The sequence below is a fragment of the Acipenser ruthenus genome, chromosome 54, assembly GCF_902713425.1.
Source record: "Acipenser ruthenus chromosome 54, fAciRut3.2 maternal haplotype, whole genome shotgun sequence".
Taxonomy (NCBI): Eukaryota; Metazoa; Chordata; class Actinopteri; order Acipenseriformes; family Acipenseridae; genus Acipenser; species Acipenser ruthenus.
Window position 1 is genome coordinate 6,536,987 of NC_081242.1, and position 20,560 is coordinate 6,557,546.

General features: G+C 38.8%; 1 protein-coding gene and 1 pseudogene across 1 annotated transcript; one reads left to right on the forward strand and one right to left on the reverse strand.

Moving 5' to 3' along the window:
• Nucleotides 1-1,026, forward strand: part of LOC117420346 (complement C3-like) — a 57,235-nt pseudogene extending 56,209 nt beyond the window's left edge.
• Nucleotides 1,027-7,603: 6,577 nt separating this feature from the next.
• Nucleotides 7,604-20,292, reverse strand: LOC117420344 (keratin-associated protein 10-1-like). The gene is made up of 13 exons (XM_059016908.1): nucleotides 20,216-20,292; nucleotides 19,501-19,620; nucleotides 18,973-19,062; nucleotides 17,151-17,270; nucleotides 15,596-15,676; nucleotides 14,868-14,981; nucleotides 13,966-14,049; nucleotides 13,723-13,842; nucleotides 12,244-12,348; nucleotides 10,918-11,037; nucleotides 9,421-9,513; nucleotides 8,846-8,962; nucleotides 7,604-8,412 (listed from the first exon to the last, which is right to left on the reverse strand). Exons 2-13 carry the CDS (start codon nucleotides 19,571-19,573, stop codon nucleotides 8,210-8,212), a joined length of 1,320 nt encoding a protein of 439 aa, XP_058872891.1. The 5' UTR covers nucleotides 19,574-19,620; nucleotides 20,216-20,292; the 3' UTR covers nucleotides 7,604-8,209.
• Between the last annotated feature and the right edge of the window lie 268 nt (nucleotides 20,293-20,560).

A 20,560-nucleotide genomic window follows, 5' to 3' on the forward strand; every position in this document is an offset into this window, starting at 1 on the left:
TGGCTTCTCTACTGTCAGCCTCTCCATTGATCTGCGAGCTAATTTATAGGCAGGGGTGCCACGAAAGGTGAGGCCAAAGACTGTAGTGTAAAATATGTAGAACGCAGTAGTGTTGTCTAGTCTGTGTTTTAATAACTAATCTATCGAGATTTCTATCTGAACTAAAGTCACGATTGCATCTGATCAACACAACTTTATTATTATTATTATTATTATTATTATTATTATTATTATTATGATTATGTATTTGGCAGACGCCTTTATCCAAGATGACTTACAGGTGTTACAGGGCAGTACAAGGTTACAATGCAAGATTCATATTGAAATACAGTGTAGTTTACAGTAAGTGCATATAATACTAAAAACAATCTGAACTAGGATGTAACAAGTTAAATCCACAATGACAAAGTGCAATAGTGCAAGGATAGTGCATTAGCTGAGGATCCAGTAACGTGGTGCTGAGGTCAGGCGAGTCCAGCGCAGAGTAAAAGGGGCAGATCAAGAGATCTACGAACTCCCTTGTTAATCCAGACACTGATGTCTTTTGACACATTTGGCTACAGCATGTCACTCAGATCTGCCTGAGTCCCTGCAAGCAAAGCCTTGACCAATTGGTAAAACTTTCCATGAAGTGTCTCTAATAACTGTGTATTTACATGGTTGGGTATGCTAACCTACTCTACTTGATCTGTGTATCCCAGGTTTGACTACATCTTTGGCAGTAAAACTTGGATGCAAGTGTGGCCAACAGAGGAAGAATGCAAAACAGATGAGTTCAAAATAACCTGTCAAACCCTGGAGAAATTCACTAGTAAAATGGAGACTTCTGGCTGTCAAAACTAGACCCCTCCCTGGATCGTCCAAGCTATCCCAAGCACGAATCATCACCTTCTGTATAATCTGCATGAGTAGATGCCAGCAATGTCCCAACCGCTGGGATCTCTTGTCTTCAATGTGTTGTGAAAATACAGTATATACAACCAGCAAAAAATTAAAATAATTATATGCTGAATCTTTCTAAAAGTACAGTGTGTCTTTTTGGTCATTATTATTATTATTTATTTCTTAGCAGACCCCCTTATGGTGACTTACAATTGGTACAAGATATCACATTATTACATACAATTACCCATTTATACAGTTGGGTTTTTGCTGGAGCAATCTAGGTAAAGAACCTTGCTTAAAGATACAGCAGCAATGTCCCCCACCTGGGATTTAACCCACGACCCTCCGGTCAAGAGTCCAGAGCCCTAACCACTACTCCACACTGCATGCTGGGCCTTAAAGGCCAAGGGAAGCAAGATAGACATATCTATAGATAGATATGCATCGATGGATGGGAGCTCTCAGGGGGGGCGGTGTTAATTGGTCGAGTGCCTCCCGGGGGAGGGAGGGTTAGGTCGGCCAGGGTTTTCTCGGTTCACCGCGCACCAGCGACCCCTGTGGTCTGGCCGGGCACCTACGGGCTTGCCTGTAAGCTGCCCGGAGCTGCGTTGTCCGCCGACGCTGTAGCTCTTGGGTGGCTGCATGGTGAGTCTGCAGCGTATAAAGAAGCGGTCGGCTGACGGCACACGCTTCAGAGGACAGTGTGTGTTCTTCGCCCGTCCGTCCGAGCGCAGGGGTGGTAGCGGTGATCTGAGCCTAAAAATAATTGACCATTTCAAATTGGGACAAAATAATAATTAAAAAAAATGGCAACGACTAAATTTCAAAAATAAATAAATTAGGAAAATGTAAGTATTGTGTGTTTTATATACATGATTCTTTTAAATACCTTTTTTTTAAAGAAAAAAAGGAATTTAGTTCTCCACGTTTAGTTCAAGGGTTTTAATATACAGCTCTGGAAAAAATTAAGAGACCACTGCAAAATTATCAGTTTCTCTGGTTTTACTATTTATAGGTATGTGTTTGGGTAAAATGAACATTTTTGTTTTATTCTATAAACTACTGACAACATTTCTCCCAAATTCCAAATAAAAATATTGTCATTTAGAGCATTTATTTGCAGAAAATGACAACTGGTCAAAATAACAAAACAGATGCAGTGTTGTCAGACCTCGAATAATGCAAAGAAAATAAGTTCATATTCATTTTTAAACAACACAATACTAATGTTTTAAGCAGAAGGAAGCAAGTTTTCTTCCAGGACAACCTTGTACTTGGCTTGATTCATGCCAAAGCTGCCCGATTCCAGCCTTGCTGAAGCACCCCCAGATCATCACCGATCCTCCACCACATTTCACAGTGGGTGCGAGACACTGTGGCTTGTAGGCCTCTCCAGGTCTCCGTCTAACCATTAGACGACCAGGTGTTGGGCAAAGCTGAAAATTGGACTCATCTGGGGGTGCTTCAGCAAGGCTGGAATCGGGCAGATTTGTCTTTGTGAAGGACGCATGAATTCAAGCCAAGTACAAGGTTGTCCTGGAAGAAAACTTGCTTCCTTCTGCTCTGACAATGTTCCCCAACTCTGAGGATTGGTTTTTCCAGCAGGACAATGCTTCATGCCACACAGCCAGGTCAATCAAGGTGTGGATGGAGGACCACCAGATCAAGACCCTGTCATGGCCAGCCCAATCTCCAGACCTGAACCCCATTGAAAACCTCTGGAATGTGATCAAGAGGAAGATGGATGGTCACAAGCCATCAAACAAAGCCGAGCTGCTTGAATTTTTGCGCCAGGAGTGGCATAAAGTCACCCAACATCAATGTGAAAGACTGGTGGAGAGCATGCCAAGACGCATGAAAGCTGTGCTTGAAAATCAGGGTTATTCCACCAAATATTGATTTCTGAACTCTTCCTAAGTTAAAACATTAGTATTGTGTTGTTTAAAAATGAATATGAACTTATTTTCTTTGCATTATTCGAGGTCTGACAACACTGCATCTTTTTTGTTATTTTGACAAGTTGTCATTTTCTGCAAATAAATGCTCTAAATGACAATATTTTTATTTGGAATTTGGGAGAAATGTTGTCAGTAGTTTATAGAATAAAACAAAAATGTTCATTTTACCCAAACACGTACCTATAAATAGTAAAACCAGAGAAACTGATAATTTTGCAGTGGTCTCTTAATTTTTTCCAGAGCTGTATATCTATATATATATATATATCTTAATTAAAACAATTGTATTAACTGTCGGGTAACGTAAATGAATCAGTTTAAGAATTAGGAATATGTTGTCTTGTTATAGAGCTTTATGATGTAAAAGTTTCGCTGACTGTTACTAGTGTTTCAATAATTCTAATGCTATGATTTTAAGCAAATGATAATAATAATTAAATCCCTTTGTGTTTTTCCTTTTTTTAAAACTACAGTGTCGCCTGCATGTCGTCACTACCAGTAATCCACCCGGTGGTTTGTTTTCTATCTATCTATCTATCTATCTATCTATCTATCTATCTATCTATCTATCGATCTATCGATCGATCTATCTATCGATCTATCTATCTATTAGCTCAAAGAGCCTATATATATATATATATATATATATACTGTATTCCTTTGCAGTTAAGATAGACTTTTTGAAGCATTTTTATACACAGTAATAAGACGTGTATTAAAATCGGCAACATATGATGTGACTACCGGAGTACAAAAACAGACAAACAGCAATGTGACTGACTGCCGAGAAAAGATGAACCCTAGGGTTCATAGGGTTAGGGTTAGGGTTAGGGTTAGGGTTAGGGGAGGATGTAGCCCTGCTGCAAATTTGCGCTATTCCTTTAAATAGAAATGTTGTATTTTTTGTAACATAGTTAGAATGCACCAGAATCACATTTACTGACTTGCTACACCTAAACACAATTCTATTGGACAGGTTTCCCTCTGAACCAATGAGCCAACAGGTAGTGGAATTTGGGTGTGGGACTTAGCGTTTTGATTGGGTTTGTGCGAGAGAGAAAGAAGATTCGAGAGTGTGAGGAGAGACAGACGCAACGTGAGGGAGTGAAAGAAAAGTTTTATAGTAAAAGAAATATTATCTAAACGATATATTTTGTACTTTATTAGCAGAGTATAAGAGGCTAATATATTTCAGTAAACCAAACGTTTGCTGTAGACAGTACTATCTACCTGTAATTTCACAAGAGAGAAATTAGTCACCATTTTATGGTATAGTCTTTTTTGTTTATTATTAATTTACTTTTCTGCTGGCGTCTGGAACTGCTGCTGAGACCCAGATAGCACTCGGGGTGACCAGGAGAAAGCCCTGAGTACCTCTGGCCACGTTGGAAAAGAAGATTTTTCAGCGGTCGTTGTGTTTATTGTGTCATTCTACGAACTTGCCTTGGAAGCAAGAAACGGAACCGTGTTGCTGGTCGTGAGTACTGCGTGCATTCAAAAAACCGTTTTTTGAAAGTATAATTTTGTTGCTTATTTGACATAAATAAGTGAAGGGGCATTTTGTTTTTTTTATTATTGCCACTACGTACCCGAGCGACGGTTCAGGCCTGCAACGTGTTATTTCTTTTATACTGATGCACGTGTTCAGTACACGTGTGTGCATGTGTGTGTGGGCCCACTGTAGTGCAAGAGTTTAATTATTTTGCATAGCAACGCATATTATTTAAGAGTAAATATATTATTTGTAGTAGTGATTGTATATTATTTTGCTTATATTTATTTTAATACCTAGCCTTTGTTTATTGTGTGTTTATGTTATTATTGAAAATACTTTATTATTGCGCATTTATTTGAGTAAATTGTTTACTTATTTCTATTGGTGTGTGTTGTGTGAGTGGATACTGGGGTTAGTATTTGACAATAATTCCTATTAAGGGGTGCACTTGTATTTAGATGTCCCTTACATAGGTGGAGGCACCCCGTTAAAGAAACAGTACACATATATTTCTAACAGACAAATTGTAATTTAAATAAGTATTGGGAACCCAGGCCTTGCCACTTACAGTGAGTTAGGTGTTGTTTACTCCATACACTAACAGGAGTGGGAGGGGCGTTACAATAATAATAATAACAATAATAATAATAATAACAATAATAATAATAATAATAATAATATATTTATATAGCGCCTTTCACAGTGGCCCACCATCACAAAGCGCTTTACAGAGGTAGGCTGTGAACTGTGTATTATATGCAGAGTCACTTACAATAGGACATTGATTTAACATCTCATCCACACAAGGAGGAGCACAAGGAGGTTAAGTGACTTGCTCAGGGTCACACAGTGAACCAGTCAGTGGCAGGGGTGGGAATTTAACCGGTGACCTTCTGGTTACAAACCCTGGACTTTAACCACTGGTCCACAAATAGCCGTTCTGCTCTGTGCGATAGCAGACAGCCACAAAATGCCTCCTGATGCGTAATTGAGGTGGTATCTGTGTAAATGTTTTGTTTGGTCCTTAAATTAAGGGGGATGGAATTTTGGTTGTGTCTTAATTTCTAAGGAAGAGGGTATGTATATGTGTGTGTCTATGGCGCCGGAGCCTTTTTAAAAGTGGGTGGGGTTCATGAAGTATTTGGTATGAAGTATTTTTATGGATAAATGAATCCAATTTAACAACTACGTCAGATATTGAAGCAGGTTATATATTTCTAGTATAGCGTTTTTTTGTTTTTTTTTAGGTTTGCAACAACAATACGACTACACTACTACGAGGACAGCTTGTTATCTGAATGTTGGGTAGAGAATGGTATCCTACAAGCATCGTTTAATTTACTGCAAAATAAATACAATAACAAAAAAAGAAAATAACCATGTACAGCATTTACATTGATAAATAATCTATTGATAAAGAATATTAAACAGCTGTCTACAAAGTATTTGTTTAGCTTTATTATTATTATTATTTATTTTTTAGCAGACGCTCTTATCCAGGGCGACATACAATTGTTACATAATACCACATTATGTTTGCATACAATAACATTATTTTTACATACAATTACCCATTTATAGAGTTGGGTTTTTACTAGAGCAATCTAGATAAAGTACCTTGCTCAAGGATACAGCAGCAGTGTCCTCCACCTGGGATTGAACCCACGACCCTCCGGTCAAGAGTCGATGATGAATGTAGCAACATTCGCTACCGCACCTAAACCCGACTTCTCTGTGCTCATTCATTCCCATAGGATCTGTTAAAAGCTTCAATGTTCCTCTGTGGAAGCTGGCGGCTCAGCTAACGAAAAGTTAGGATTATTGTCTATCAACACAGTTCCGGTGTTCTGTTAATTTGTGGATTTATTTGACTTATCTGTGTCACTGTGTTTTGGAAGAACGATGAGATTCAAGGTATGAGAGAGAGAGAGAGAGAGATTGAAGACCTTGTTTTGATATAATCTATGTTATGTTCAATGTGAAAAGATTAAAAACAAGTATAATTTACTGCTTGGTGGCTTTGTCTAAATTAGTAGGACATGTTTTGTTAATTTGCAAGGGTTCTACATTAAAAAGGACACAGAAAAGAATGTATTTCCTAAACAAAGCTGTAAGAAGTACTTCAAATCAATTTTTTTTTTTTCTTAAAAGGCTTACAGAACTACAATCCTAACCCTTAACATTACTACAAAAAGCTGAATTAACCTTCAGCGCTGATGGTTCGAGAATCACAACGTCAATTTATAGTATTTAGGTTTGTACAATAGAAAATGAACTTGCTGGTCATATTCAAAAGTTCAGGTATACGAAGGTTTGCAGAAAAAAAAAGTGTATAAAGACCAGAAAATGGCAGTTACAGCAGCAGTCCAAACACTGTGAAAACTTTTCAATGGAAAGGGCAGCATGTAAACCGTACCAAAACTGAAGACTCGCCACACAGGCTTAAAAACGTATGCATTGCAATGCTGAGGAAACTGCAAAACCTCAAGTTCACTGCGTGTAAACCTGGCATTCTAGTATACATGGCGAGCTACACGCTAAAACAGAACTTGGTGAACGATGTGTAAACCTATTGTTTAGTAAACCTGCCACATGCTGGGGTTTACATAAGAGTTTCTTGTTATATTGCTTTGTCCGGTGAAACAGTTTTTGGTAATTTGTTTATTCAATGTGTCATTTCTAAAAACTATGCAGATCTTTCCAATGTATAAGCAAGGAGTGAATTTTTTTTTAAAAAAAAGCAACTGAAGTTACATAAAAAGGCTTTTTATAAGAGAATAGTGAGCGTTAGTTGGAAAACACTGACAATGTATAGAAAAGATGGATAAAATGACTTCACACAATAGATGCACACGGGTATTTTGTAGATGCATTGATATATAATATGCAGTGTGTTTCATATGCATGCAATTTTGAGTTCTTCAAAGCGCACATTCAGTCAAACTATTTTAAACGTTTTGTTTATAAATCTAAATAGTCCCTGTTGTATTGCATCAAAAGAAGCTTCGGTTACTGAAGCACAGAGTAGAAAGAGAGGGTGCGTCTGTAAAGAATATCAACAGCAGTTTAACATTACAACTGAAAAGACCACTATTGTAAGTGCACCACAGAGAAAAGGTAACTTTGTTTTGTGGAAGGTAATAAATATTATTACTCCCATTACAGATCGAATGCAATATTAGCAATATGATTACAGTAATGCGTTGTGTTACCCCCAACTCTGCATAGCAGACAAAAAACATTTTCACAGAAAAAAAGAGGTCTGATTTAACAATGATAGTGTCAGAAAAATAGTGTTTATTGTACGAGACATGATACATGAACAACATATTCTGAAACACAAGCTAGACAGTAAGTACTGCAGAGTACAAGTCCTATAAGAAATCCCAAAGCCTAGAATTAAAGAAACTCCTCTCTGTGGCCTTGCATTAGCTGGAGCAGCATTATCACAGGCCCCCCTTTCTAGTGTTTCTCATCATTTGGTTCTGGTTTTGGTTCTATTTTTTAAATTCATGTCAGGCAGTTGTCTGAAATATAAATCCTCAATTAAATTACAAACAAACAAATGATTTCCACCACAACGAAAGAGGGGCTTAGTGACAAGACTGCGTACACTGAAGCACAGAAAACTAAGCCTTGGTGCCACTTACTACCGTTACAACCCACCTACATAATTCTTTACAAAGTTACCTTCCTTCCCTTTAAACTAAACTATAGCTACCACATAACACCTGAGTGAGTACTGTGTAATATATGCTCTGGTACTAAATACCTAAGTAATTGTTTTTAATGTATATCTTTCACAACCTGAATGACTCATTGTATTGTCAACCAATTCATTGCATTCAGAGTTTTTGGTGGTAGAATCCTCTCATGCTGATTTGAGCAGCATGGTGAGCAGGCTGATCGACACGGCCAGCAGGAGGGAGCTGGCTTGGGTGGACGGGGACGCACCTGTACCCCTTTCTTGGTATTCGTTACACTGGCTGGCCTGGCAGCACTCTACAGTTTGGAAGACTGTGCTCGATGCTGTGCATGTGGCCTCACAGGTCTTCGTGACAGCAGTCATTTTTCCTGAGAGGAAGAATTTACAAAGAAGGTTAACCTTCCCCCAGACTAAGTGCGTTCTCCAATCAGAAAGCAAAGATTTAAACATCCCAACTGCTTCAGAGTCAGGAGCTCCAGTCAACCTGTGAGGTCTCTTCAAGGGGCAACAGTAACATACCATCTGTCCAAAAACATAACCTGTCCAGAAAGTTAGAGCGACCAGCCATACAGAGATGTGATTTCTACAAACACGGCCAGGTTAGATATAAAAAAGGAGTCTGCCCTTTTTTATTTTTTGACTGCCTACCTCTCCTGATCTCTCCACAGATAATCCACCCCAACAACCTCTGGTCCACGTTTGTGCTAAGGATCTTTGTTATGAATTCTGCATGTTTATATTCTAAGCCGCACGTGGATCACTCATTTCAATCCCTAGTGCTGGGGTTAAGAGGATGCTTGCCTGCAATGGTGCTGCGAACTGTCTTGCAGAACTTGCTTTCAGCACTGCATACTGTGACCTTGGTACATTGCTTTTCATCTGCCAGTCCATTACAGGTGTAGCAACTCAGTTTAGGCTCTGCATAACAAGCACAAGAAACACAGTAACACAAGATGTAAAACTATTAGAAGCAGCTTACCTTTGATCCATGGCTTTTCAGGATCATTGGACACTTTCTGATTCTGATTTGGCAAATTAAGTAGGATTGAGGCAGGAGAACCTTCAAGGTATCACAGAACTTTTGAGATCTGCCAGGGAAAACCAGGGTGGGTACTAGTGTAACGGGTGTGAGATGCACTGTCGTTATGGACTCTGTCCCCTGTCAGTCAGATGAGATTAAAAGCTCTAAAACCACAAGCGCAGACGAGCCCGGCTGTTTTAGCATTGTGGTTAAGACGCTCGCGTGCGGTGCCCGGGTGTCGCCCGTTCACGCCCAGCCTACGCCCTGTTACACTAGCACCTACTCATCTAAACAGAAACAGAATCATCTCTTTCTTTGTGGAAGTGTTTTTGAAAAACTGTAGGGTCTGTCTTACCATTGCACAGGTCTGTAGTGCAGCAAGTTCTCCTCCTTGACAGATCATCAAGACTGGCACAGGTTCTGTCACAGCCCTTTCTGACGGTCGTTCCTAAGAGCGGGTTCAAAGAATATGATTAGCTTTCACCCACTCAAGAATATTAGTGTTTCTGAAATGCAGCCAGCAGGGTGAATGTGTGCAGCCACAACAGCCTCTTGTAATCTTTCTTGAAATCACCCCTACAGTGGTGCTGGAAACAGTCACTGCTCTGCAGGTTGCATTAAGCACACTGCACTGTGAGAGTCTGGTTAGTTTTCAGTCTACTGTATAGCCTTTATCACCTATATAAATCAAGAACTATCTTGTCTCGGTCAAGAATGACAACGTTATAGCGTTACCCGTCCCCGAGTGCTGCTACAACTGTTTAAATAATGTACCTGTCAGTTCTTTTCATTGTTAACATCCTGACATCTTGTTTACACTTCTAACTTTTTAAAGTTTGTTTCAAAGCTCTTTTCAAAATGTCTGCTCTAGTGCCCTGGGGTTTGAGATCTGTCCTCTAAATCACTGCAGGAAGAGCAATAAAACAAAAAATTAATAAACCCGAACAAGTGCCCTGACTTTTCTGTTCCGTACCACATCATGGATTGTTATTGCTGTGTTACTGGTTTGACAATGTGGGCAATAATCCTGCCACTATCAGTGCACTAGAGCGGACATTGTAAACAGAGCTTTGAAACAGACTTTAAAGTTAGAAGTGTAAAAAATATGTCAGGATGTTAACAATGAAAAGAGAAATGACAGGTGAGTTATTTAAACAGTTGTAGCAACACGTGGGGACGTGCAATGCTATATTTTTCAGAACCCTGCTACTTACTCTTTAGAATGTGATGTTATGCAAGACCATTGGATTGACCAGCAGCACAGAAAGAAAAAAAAATGATGGAGCAGTGATGTTGTTTCTAGAGTGTGCTAAAGCAAATAATACAGCATGGCTTAGCAGCCATTCAGTGTGTGTTGAGGTCCCCCTTTAGTTAATAAGAAAGTGGTGCAGACAGACTATACCTTTCTTTAACCCAGTACTGTCTGTGTGGGGGGTTGGGTGTAATGAGAAGTTTCTTTTCATGTGTAAGATATTAACTTTACTAAGATTGCAAATGTGATATCATGTACTGGGCAGCATATTAGTATGCTTTTTAACAATGGTGTTTATTTCTATAAATGCCTAAAAGCTGGATAAATCTGCAGGGTATAAGTAATAGTTTTATAAATGCTGTCTAAACAAAATAGTCAAAATGGTAACTTTCCATGAAGTGTCTCTAATTACTGTGCATTTACATAGTAAATACATGTGCACTCACACATAATGGCTCACCTGTTGGAGTTGTATCGTAATGACTCACCTGTTGGAGTTGTATCGTAATGGCTCACCTGTTGGAGTTGTATCGTAATGGCTCACCTGTTGGAGTTGTATGGTAATGGCTCACCTGTTGGAGTTGTATCGTAATGGCTCACCTGTTGGATTTGTATCGTAATAGGCAAAACAGAACCCGACACTGAAGTCGCAGGCAGTTAAGGTAGTGCAGTCAGTTTCAGACTTAATTTTGTTGCAAGTGTAGCATTTCAAAACTGGCACTGAAAAACAAGCATGAGAGAGATAATGAATATGCAGGAGGGTTTGTGTAATAATTGCACATCGAGGAGGGACAGGCGATGGTTATTTTTTAGTTAAGAACATAAGAAAGTTTACAAACGAGAGGTGGCCATTCAGCCCCTTGCTCGTTTGGTTGTTAGTCGCTGATTGATCCCAGAATCTCATCAAGCTGCTTCTTGAAGGATCCCAGGCTGTCAGCTTCAACAGCATTACTGGGGAGTTGGTTCCAGACCTTCACAATTCTTTGTAAAAAAGTTCATCATTAGCAAACATTTCAATTACAATGCAAAAGACATACAGATACAACCTGGTACCTTGACTGTACCACAGACTGATTGCTGTTAGGGGACTGGCTAACAAGAACCAACAGTGCAGTTCCCATTGTCTTTGAAACGTCTGCGCATTCCAAACTCAACTATAAAATGCATGCAAATAAGGGAGTCTTGGCATTAGATCACTTGTGCTAATTAGGCACGTTAGAATTCATTCCATTTCCTAAGTGTTTGAACTTAAACACATTTAAGGCTGGTTTCACAGACCCTGATTAGCACTAGTCTTCAGACTAGTTAATGTTAATTTAGGTAAGGCAGTCCAAGAGTAGTGCGAAACTGGCTCTTTGAAACTGGGCCATTGAATTAGCTGGAAAACAAAAGCACTTGTTTGATTTAAAAAGGGGGAAGCAATTAAATACTCCTGGTTAATACAATTTAAATAAGGCCCACACTGTATTGAGTGTATCAGGGACAAGGATTATTTGGGGCCCCAATATACGTCAAACTTTAAATTTTTACATGTAAATAGGGGGATGCACAGAATATCATGGTGCAGTACCACGTAATATGAACTCTTGAAATATCTTTAAATATCTAAGGGGGATGAGGCAAGGCCACATCAAGGGCATGGCATGCATTCACAAGGCATGGCATGCTAGTTCAAATCCTGTTTGTGCTGAGGTACTAAGCGTGGCTGCCCATTGCTGTTTGCGTCCCTGTGGGTTGGGGAGGAAAATCCTCTGGTTTAGTCCACCTCTATAGCGACCCCTACTGACACGAGCCAGGCTGTGCCCAAACCTCCAGGATTCAGCTGATTAACAAGCCGCTAGGTTCAGCTCGTTAAAAGAGGCAATTGTCTTAACAGTGGGAATAGAGGTTAAGTAAATACAGTGAAATTAGCAGTATTGGTATTACCATTACAGAGGTCCGTATCGCAGCATGTTGTCTGCTTGTTGCCCACTCTTCCGGGTACACAAGCACCACGAGACGCCTCACAGCCCTTTGTCACAGTGAGTTTACCTAACAGTGAAGTAAAAATAAAACATTCAGCAGTGTGGAGTAGTGGTTAGGGCTCTGGACTCTTGACCGGAGGGTTGTGGGTTCAATCCCCAGTGGGGGACACTGCTGTTGTACCCTTGAGCAAGGTACTTTACCTAGATTGCTCCAGTAAAAACCCAACTGTATAAATGGGTAATTGTATGTAAAATAATGTGATATCTGTATAATGTGAAATAATGTGATATCTTGTAACAATTGTAAGTCGCCCTGGATAAGGGCGTCTGCTAAGAAATAAATAATAATAATAATAATAACATTCATCAGTCCACTCACTCACTGTTTGATGAAACATGTTAAGTTTCATCAATCATATGAATTCCATGACTTTTTCTGAGCTCAATTGTAAGTGTGTTTTGTTCTTATTTAAAGTAATTAAAAGAACGAGTTCCATTAAATGTCTAGGCAGTGCACATCTATGCGTCTCAAACGGCCAGAAACAGATGTTGTAGCACATGTGTATTTTCATTTCACAGCGTGATCTCTGGTGCTACACTTGGTTAAAGAAAACTATTTGGGAGCCGTGCTTTCTGACTGTCTTCTACTTCCTGGGTCATTTCACCGGGAGAGTGAAATTGTTCCCACCCCTTCACTGGCTTCTTTCAACTCAATAACCAATCAGCTGCTTCCGCTATTGACTGACACACTTTCAGCAGTATTATGCTTTCAACCAGAAGACACTGCTGAGGTGAAATGACCCAGTGAGTACAAGTGCAAACATCGGACCAAGAAAAAGGAATAGAAACGAAGAGTCTCCTTTAACCTAAAGTAGAACCAGATAGCATGTTTTCTAATTTAAATACATGTGTGTTATAACATGTGAACTATTTAAAACTGCATATAGCTAATTGAGCTGCCAAATGGCTTCATGGAATGATTGTGTTACTTACAATTAATTTAACTGCATGATTTGGAGGTTAAACTTTTACTACAGTTCAGTTCTTCATAAATCATATAGTACTCTTTTATCCAAAGCGACTTATAGAGACTAGAGGGTGAACCATGCATCACAACTGCTGCTGCAGAGTCCCTTCCAATAGGACCTCGTTTGTTTTACGTCTCATCCGAAGGACGGAGCACAAGGAGGTTAAGTGGCTTGCTCAGGGTAACACACACACACACACACAGTAAGTCAGTGGCTGAGCTGGGATTGAACCTGGAACCTCCTGGTAACAAGTCCCTTTCTCTAAGCACTGGACCACCAAGCCTGCAATTGTTCACACTGAGTAAAACAGAAAAAAACGTACATTGAAAGGGAAAGGATTTATATAAGAGGCAGAGAGAGAAGGACAGGGTACAGTATTATCTCCAAAGCTGCCCATATCAGTCATTGCTTACCATCTACACCTGTTTCATAAACAGATGAACATTTTCCCGAAGCTGATCCGCAGGCTTTTACAGTTGTACACAGCGTTTCATCACTCTGTTTGTCACAGGTATAACAGAACAAGGCTTTCACTGCAAAACAAGCAAAGGAGACACAATGAATAACGCAGAAAGGGTTGTTGGGTGATACCTGAGAGACTATGAAACTAGAAAGACCGGAGTTAGTTCCGTGATTAAGAGCAATGTCAGCATTACCATTGCAGTTGGATGTTTGGCAGCAGTTCACTGTGTTGGTTGCTGTGCAAGCGGACTCACATGTCTTTGTGACTTTGATGCTGGCTGTGATAGAGATACAAGAGAGAATGTTAGAGGCCACACACCCACGAGGTACTGCACACTCTGTACAGATAGCTAGGGTTATATTTTTCAAAGATTCACATGCCATGCGTTTCCAGTGACTGCTGGGCATACAATCTTGTGCAGTACATTTCCTGAAAGGGATCCCAGCTTGTTTAGAGAGTATGACATGCTAATGAATTCCTAATTTAAACGCCAGCATTATTACATTTGAGCAGGAAATCTCACTCAATAGCAGTTGGATTCATTTATTTTATTTTATATATATATTTTTTTACTTAAATTCGAGTTTTCACTTGCTTGTTCAGCCATAAAAGGCATAAATAAACCTCAGTGATGCTATTACTTCATGAAAATGTGTCTTTTGCCACTTTGTTTATTGCAAAGAAGTGACAATGGCAGGAATTAAAAAAAAGTGTGATATCTACTTTTATTGACTTTTTATTTCTTTGCTTTGTAGATAATTCAGGGAGGGGAGGGTAAAGTAAGGCTTTGACAACCTATTCTTCTGGCCTATTTATTTTCAACTTTAATATCGTTTTAAATATGATGACTTTGACAATGTTTTGTAAATGAACGAATATCCAAGTAGCTGTCTGAATTTTGAACAGATATTTGAACATGAGAATACCAAGTTTATCCCAGTACTACTGTATGTACTATTTCTAGATAAATCTGTCAGTATTGACAAGAAGGAGGCTTATACAGCAGCAATAAGGCAAGAGGCTTGTAACATGGACTGCAGGAAGCCATACAGAGGAAACAGCTTTGCACAGTTAACCCTGCTGTTTACTGCTTACCAAGGTTAGTGAAGGTGTAGCTGTTCTGACAGAAAGTGCCTACAGTGCACACGCCCGCCTTGCACTGAGTTTCATCAGTCTGAGCATCACACTGCAGGCAACTCAAGGTGTTTACTGCAAAGCAAGCACAGGGGACACAATCAATAATAAGGCAGGTGTGCAGTAGTTTTACCCAGTATGAGTTGTGCATGGAGGGTCTGTGTCGTACTGAATCATCAGTTTTGAAACAAGTATACCAAAGATACCCCCACCAGAAATGTACGTTTGCACAACTATGTCTGCAAAGTAACATAAAGTGGTAAAAAACAGAAAATACTGTATCCCTTCTTAAAGTTTTTTAAAAAATCCAAGCTAAGCCAAGTGTGAAAAGCATTTTGGCTATAACATGATTTATAACACGATTTCTTGTTCTAGAACATAAACACTTAAGAAAAGTTTTAGAGCCTACTACTTCACCTGGTTGGCTATTCCAAGCATTTCTAACTCTGTGTAAAAAGTGCGTCCTACTTTCTGTTCTAAATGTATTTTTACTTCCATTTAGGTCTCTCTGCTAAATTTGAAGTAGTGTCTTGGGCTAACTTTATCTATACCATTTATGGTTTTAAAGACTTCAGTCAAGTCCAATCTGATGCACTGATGTATACTTTAATGCACACTCTTTTGTAATTGCTGTACTGTGAATAACAAGAGATAACACTAATATCAATGAATAAGAAAATGCGCATTACCTCTGCAGTTCGATACCTGACAGCACGACGCTGTGTCACTTGCAGTGCATTGTGCTGCACATCCCTTTGTAACAGGGAATCCTGTAATCAGGATACAAAAAGGAGATTTAGACTCCAGCTGGTTTGGGAAAAGATATCCCCAGGACTAAAGAAACAGGATTCTGTGGGAAAAAGAACATTTGATAATCCAACACACATAACAGCTGAAACAGTGAAAAAATGATTTGGGTCACACGGTGAGAAATTATCAAGCTATGTTAAGGATACAGCATCATTTTTAAAAAGACCTGAATCACTAAAGCACAACCTTCCAGAGGATACAATTTTATTTTGCATGGATGTAAAATCTTGTACCCAAGTGTCCCTCGTAAAGAAACTTTAGAAGCTTGTCAAAAAGCACTAGATGATAGAAAACAGTTTTTACATTTGTTGATAAGAATTACAAACAAAACGATGGTACAGCAATAGGATCTAAATTAGGAATGCATTTTGCCAGTGCATACATGGAAATGGGAAGAACAATTACTTAAAAAATTGGAAAGAGAACCTTTAGAATACACTCGGTTTATAGATGATATTTTTAGGTTTTGGACACATGGAGAAGAATCTCTTTTCCAGTTTCATAAAATAGCAAATTAAATACACAGTAATATTAAGCTGGACCTTCGATGGACAAGAAAATAAATAGAATTTTTAGGTACCACAGTAAAGCTTGTAGGTTCAATTGCACCAGTATTTACACATGTCCTCTGCACATCCAATACACACTAAAAGAGCAACCCCAAAGGGTCTAGGAATAAGAATACGAAGAATATGCTCAAAAGAAAGTGACTCTGTAAAACAAAGAAATGTATTAAAAACAAATCTTAAAAAAAGAGGATACAAAGAAATAATTAGAGACGGAGTTAAGAAAAGCAGATAAACTAAAAAGAGATGATCTACTAGATTATAAAAATAGAGATAAAAAGGACTCTCAAAAGAGTCCCATTAGTAATGACTTACTCTAAATTTTTCCTTAATATTTCTCAGATAGTTCGAAAACACTTGCAAATTCTACATAATTAAAAAAAAAAACTGAAAAAAATATTTCTTAAGTCCCCAGTTGTAGCATTCAAAGAGAAGCTAATTTAGGTGATATTTTAGTTCACAGTTAACATAAAAGAATAATTGACAGAATAGGTTCTACAAATAGCTTGGAGCTTTTAACCTCATCTCACTGACAGGGGACAGAATCCGTAACGGCAGTGCATTTCACAACACTGCCCGTTACAACAGCACAAACACTTTTTTTCAGGTAATGTATTTACAACACCATGAAGGCTAAACTATGATACTGTATCATAAAAGGGAACATCTGAAAAATAGAATTGGAACAGAGATGTATTTTAATCACATGGGTGTGCAGGCAACTGGTGGTAATTTTCATTTCAAGAAGAATTGCAAACTTTGCTCAGCTGTAACTCAGAGCTGGAGGAGGCGAGAGATGGCATGAATGTCAGGATGAAATGGAGAAAGACAAACTGATGGCAGAAATGTCGAGAGTTTCATTGCTTACCATCTTTAGTGAAGTCGATTTTTCTTTGGCAGAAGGAGCTAGGGGTTGCACAATCTTTCTCCGCACAGTTACTTTCAACCTTCTCATTATCACATGTCTGACAAGACTTGATTAGAGGTGCTGCAAAATAAGCCCAGAGAACACAGTGGATAATGTGGGAAGTAAAAAGATACACCATTTATAAATGTTTAAATATATTGTATAGATTATATAAATCAAATATAATTGGGATTTAAGGACAAAAATCTCTGAAGGGCCTGCTTTCACACCAGACTGCATGTCTCTGTAGAATCCAGAGTCTTACATGTTAATTTCTTCAGAAAAAAAGTAATATAATGTCCTTACTTATAACTTAATAAAAAAAAGTAGCTTGTTATATTTCTTTCTCTTTTCTTGGCCTGCAAAACAGTTGTGACTATTGCTTGCTTTTTAATTATACGTCTGGTCATTCATTTATTAACTGTGTCACACAGGTTTTTAAAATGTTTCTAGTATAAAGATTTCATTTCATTTTTGGCATAATTAAACATAATGTACTGTATATTTCCTGACTTTGAATAATTTTGCAGTATGAAGAGAAAATCATAGAAAAGTCAGAATTCAATAAAACCACAAATAGCAAATCAACAAAAAATCAATGATGTTTTTGAAGTCTGTCATTGGAATGTAGAGATACAATTTATTTTGTTCCTAGTGCTTAGCCTTATTCAAATACAAGGCTCAGAATGACTGATTTGATTGCCCCCTGGCTAATTATTGCTGTGTGACATCCCAGAAGAGAGTTTCAAGCCAAATGACTTTGTGTTCCCTCAGGTTTAGTGGTCATTTCTAAATCATCTTTGATCTTTTTCAGGACTGAAAATTGACATCATCTTGGTAAACCATCTAAGCAGAAATGGAAAGGAATGTGGATTTCAATGTTTGTATTATTTATCCTTGAAGTGAGATATATCTTCTCTTATTGTTCCTGGTCATAGTAACGACCAGAAAAAAAAAAACAAAGTGTGGATTCTCATGCAATAAAGGGACAGATTGACATGCTGTGATAAACTGTTGCTTCTGCTAAGCAAAACAAATCTGGTGGTAAAGCAGACTGTGAGTGTAAGGTTGTGGATTTAATTTCTTACATTCATAATACTGATTCATTTGACTCAGTATAAGTCCGATGCACTTATGCATCAGAAGAGAACAATATTAGAATGTTAAAATGGTCACTAGGCTCAAAACCATAGTTAGGTAGTCGGCCAGATTACCTTCCCATTGGGAGTCACGTTGGGCACACCTCAGCACGATGCTCGGGGAGGAGAATGGAAGCTGTCTCAAAAGTCTGTCTCTCTGAACGCTTGTGAGCACTCCCAGTTTATACAGACAGATAAACAGGCCTGTGTGCTGTGCTAAAATGACCTCTTATGTCTACATTCTTCTCAGCAGAGTTGTTTCCACAGAACGTTACTTTAATCACACTCTTACCACGTGCTGTTCCATTTCCTGCTCCGTCTCATGATTTTGCAGTTTGCTTACAACATGCTTTTGCTCTGAGTTTTGCAGCAGCTGAAGTCGTGCACCAGCGCTGACCTTTAAACCCCCCCCCCCCCCTCTTTGACACTCTTAAACACTTTAGCACTTAGTTATTTTCCACCCAAAGGTTACTGAGCATAAGTTATAGGTCACATTGCAAAGACACTCTCTTATACAGTCCAGTTGGTGTGCATGTGTGTTGGGGGCAGGTTTCAGATATACAGTGAGAAGGAAGACTGGTACTGACAGCAGGAGGTAGCTGTTAGTGATTTTATTAACAATATTACAATAGTATCTGTATTACCGTTACACAGTTCTCCCTGACAGCACTCATCTCGCGGGAAAGCTGTTGTTACAGTACAAGTTGATGCACATCCCTTGCTGACGGTGACATCTATCAACAAATCCAAAAAGAAAGTTAGTCATAATTCTATAACTATTATCTCATCAATTGACACAGTGCTTTGTTACTCTTGCCATTTCAAACATTGTATTAGAGAATAAAGACAGTGGGAAGCATGTAATAAAAAGTATTTTAGCTTGGATTTGTAGGTGGTGGTACATTTACAAAACAGCCCTGATTGTAGAGATCCATTTATCTGGCTTGAATACTATTGTTAGCTGATTGAATGGCAACTTGAATGTGGGAAACATTAGTGCAATGTAAACTTGACTCTTGTGATGGCTGCAAAGATGTTCTTGTGTTTATTTAGAAAGAAACTGCTGGAAAAATCCATGTTAATCCCAACACTAAGTAGGAATGGACGAAAGAGAGGAGTGAGGTAATATTGTTATATTCAGAGAAACCCGGCTCATACGGATCATTACTTACCAGTTCCAGTTAGTTTGTAAGAGGTTTTACAGAACTTGTCACCATACCCACAGACTGTAATATCTTTACACATAGATTCATCTGTCAAGTCAGTGCAGGTGTAGCATTTCAAGAGGTCCACTGCAAAACAAGCCAGGGAGAGCCAATGAATAAGGAAGGAGAGGCTGGGCTACGGCTGGCTCAATTAGACACATACCTGATAGTGTTTCAACACGTTTATCAATCTCTTCATAATGAAACATTGATAAAGTCCTATTGATAAAACATTACTGTCTACCTGACATTTGTAAATGTGAACATTTCAGTGCTCCCCTTATCATTGACTGTTACCCAGCCCATCTCATCTCAGTATCTCTGCTAAAAGCCTAACCCGGATGCAGCTGAGTTATAACTATTAACTTGAACAATAACTATTTTTTAGCAATCTCTTTCTGCAATGAGATCTCATTTACCAGGGTGAAGTTGTGTGACTACACAAAGAGACAGTGTAGTGCAAGGATTCAATAAGGTTTCTAGTTTGAGCGAGAGCAGCTACACTGGAGGATGATTACAGCCCTTTTATTTTTTATTTTATTTCTGATTCCCGTTGTTTTGTTTGTTTGCCTCCAGGTGGTGTTTTGTTAAAGTTCTCCAGTTAGAACATGTGAACATGTGACCAATCAGTGTGCCGCCTCAGTGACTGCCATTGTATAATTAACAATAACGTTAGCATTACCGTTACACTGAGATGTACCGCAGCACTTCACAGTAGCGGATGGTGTGCAAGCCTCAGCACATGCCTTTGATACTGGAACATCTATAAAAGTAATACAACAAACAAGATTCAGCACCAGACACCCTTAGCAATCAATTGACATTGAATGTATTCTCATTGTCAAGGGGGTCCTGGAAGGCACAACACCACTGCATGTAATGTATGTAAATATAGATCTCAATACCACCATCGTATGAACTCTTTATTAATCTCACAGGTGATTCCCACAGCCTGGGTGATATATCAACCCCTTATTAAAATACAGTGCAAAAAGGTCTGTGATAAAGTGCCATATAGAGCAAATTA

Coding starts and splice junctions, on each gene's coding strand:
- LOC117420344 (XM_059016908.1), bottom strand. CDS start 19,573: ATGTGTAAAGATATTACAGTCTGTGGGTATGGTGACAAGTTCTGTAAA. Junction 14,050..14,867: donor CTACACCTTCACTAACCTTG/GTAAGCAGTAAA, acceptor TCTCTATCACAG/CCAGCATCAAAGTCACAAAG. Junction 11,038..12,243: donor CGATACGGACCTCTGTAATG/GTAATACCAATA, acceptor CTTGTTTTTCAG/TGCCAGTTTTGAAATGCTAC.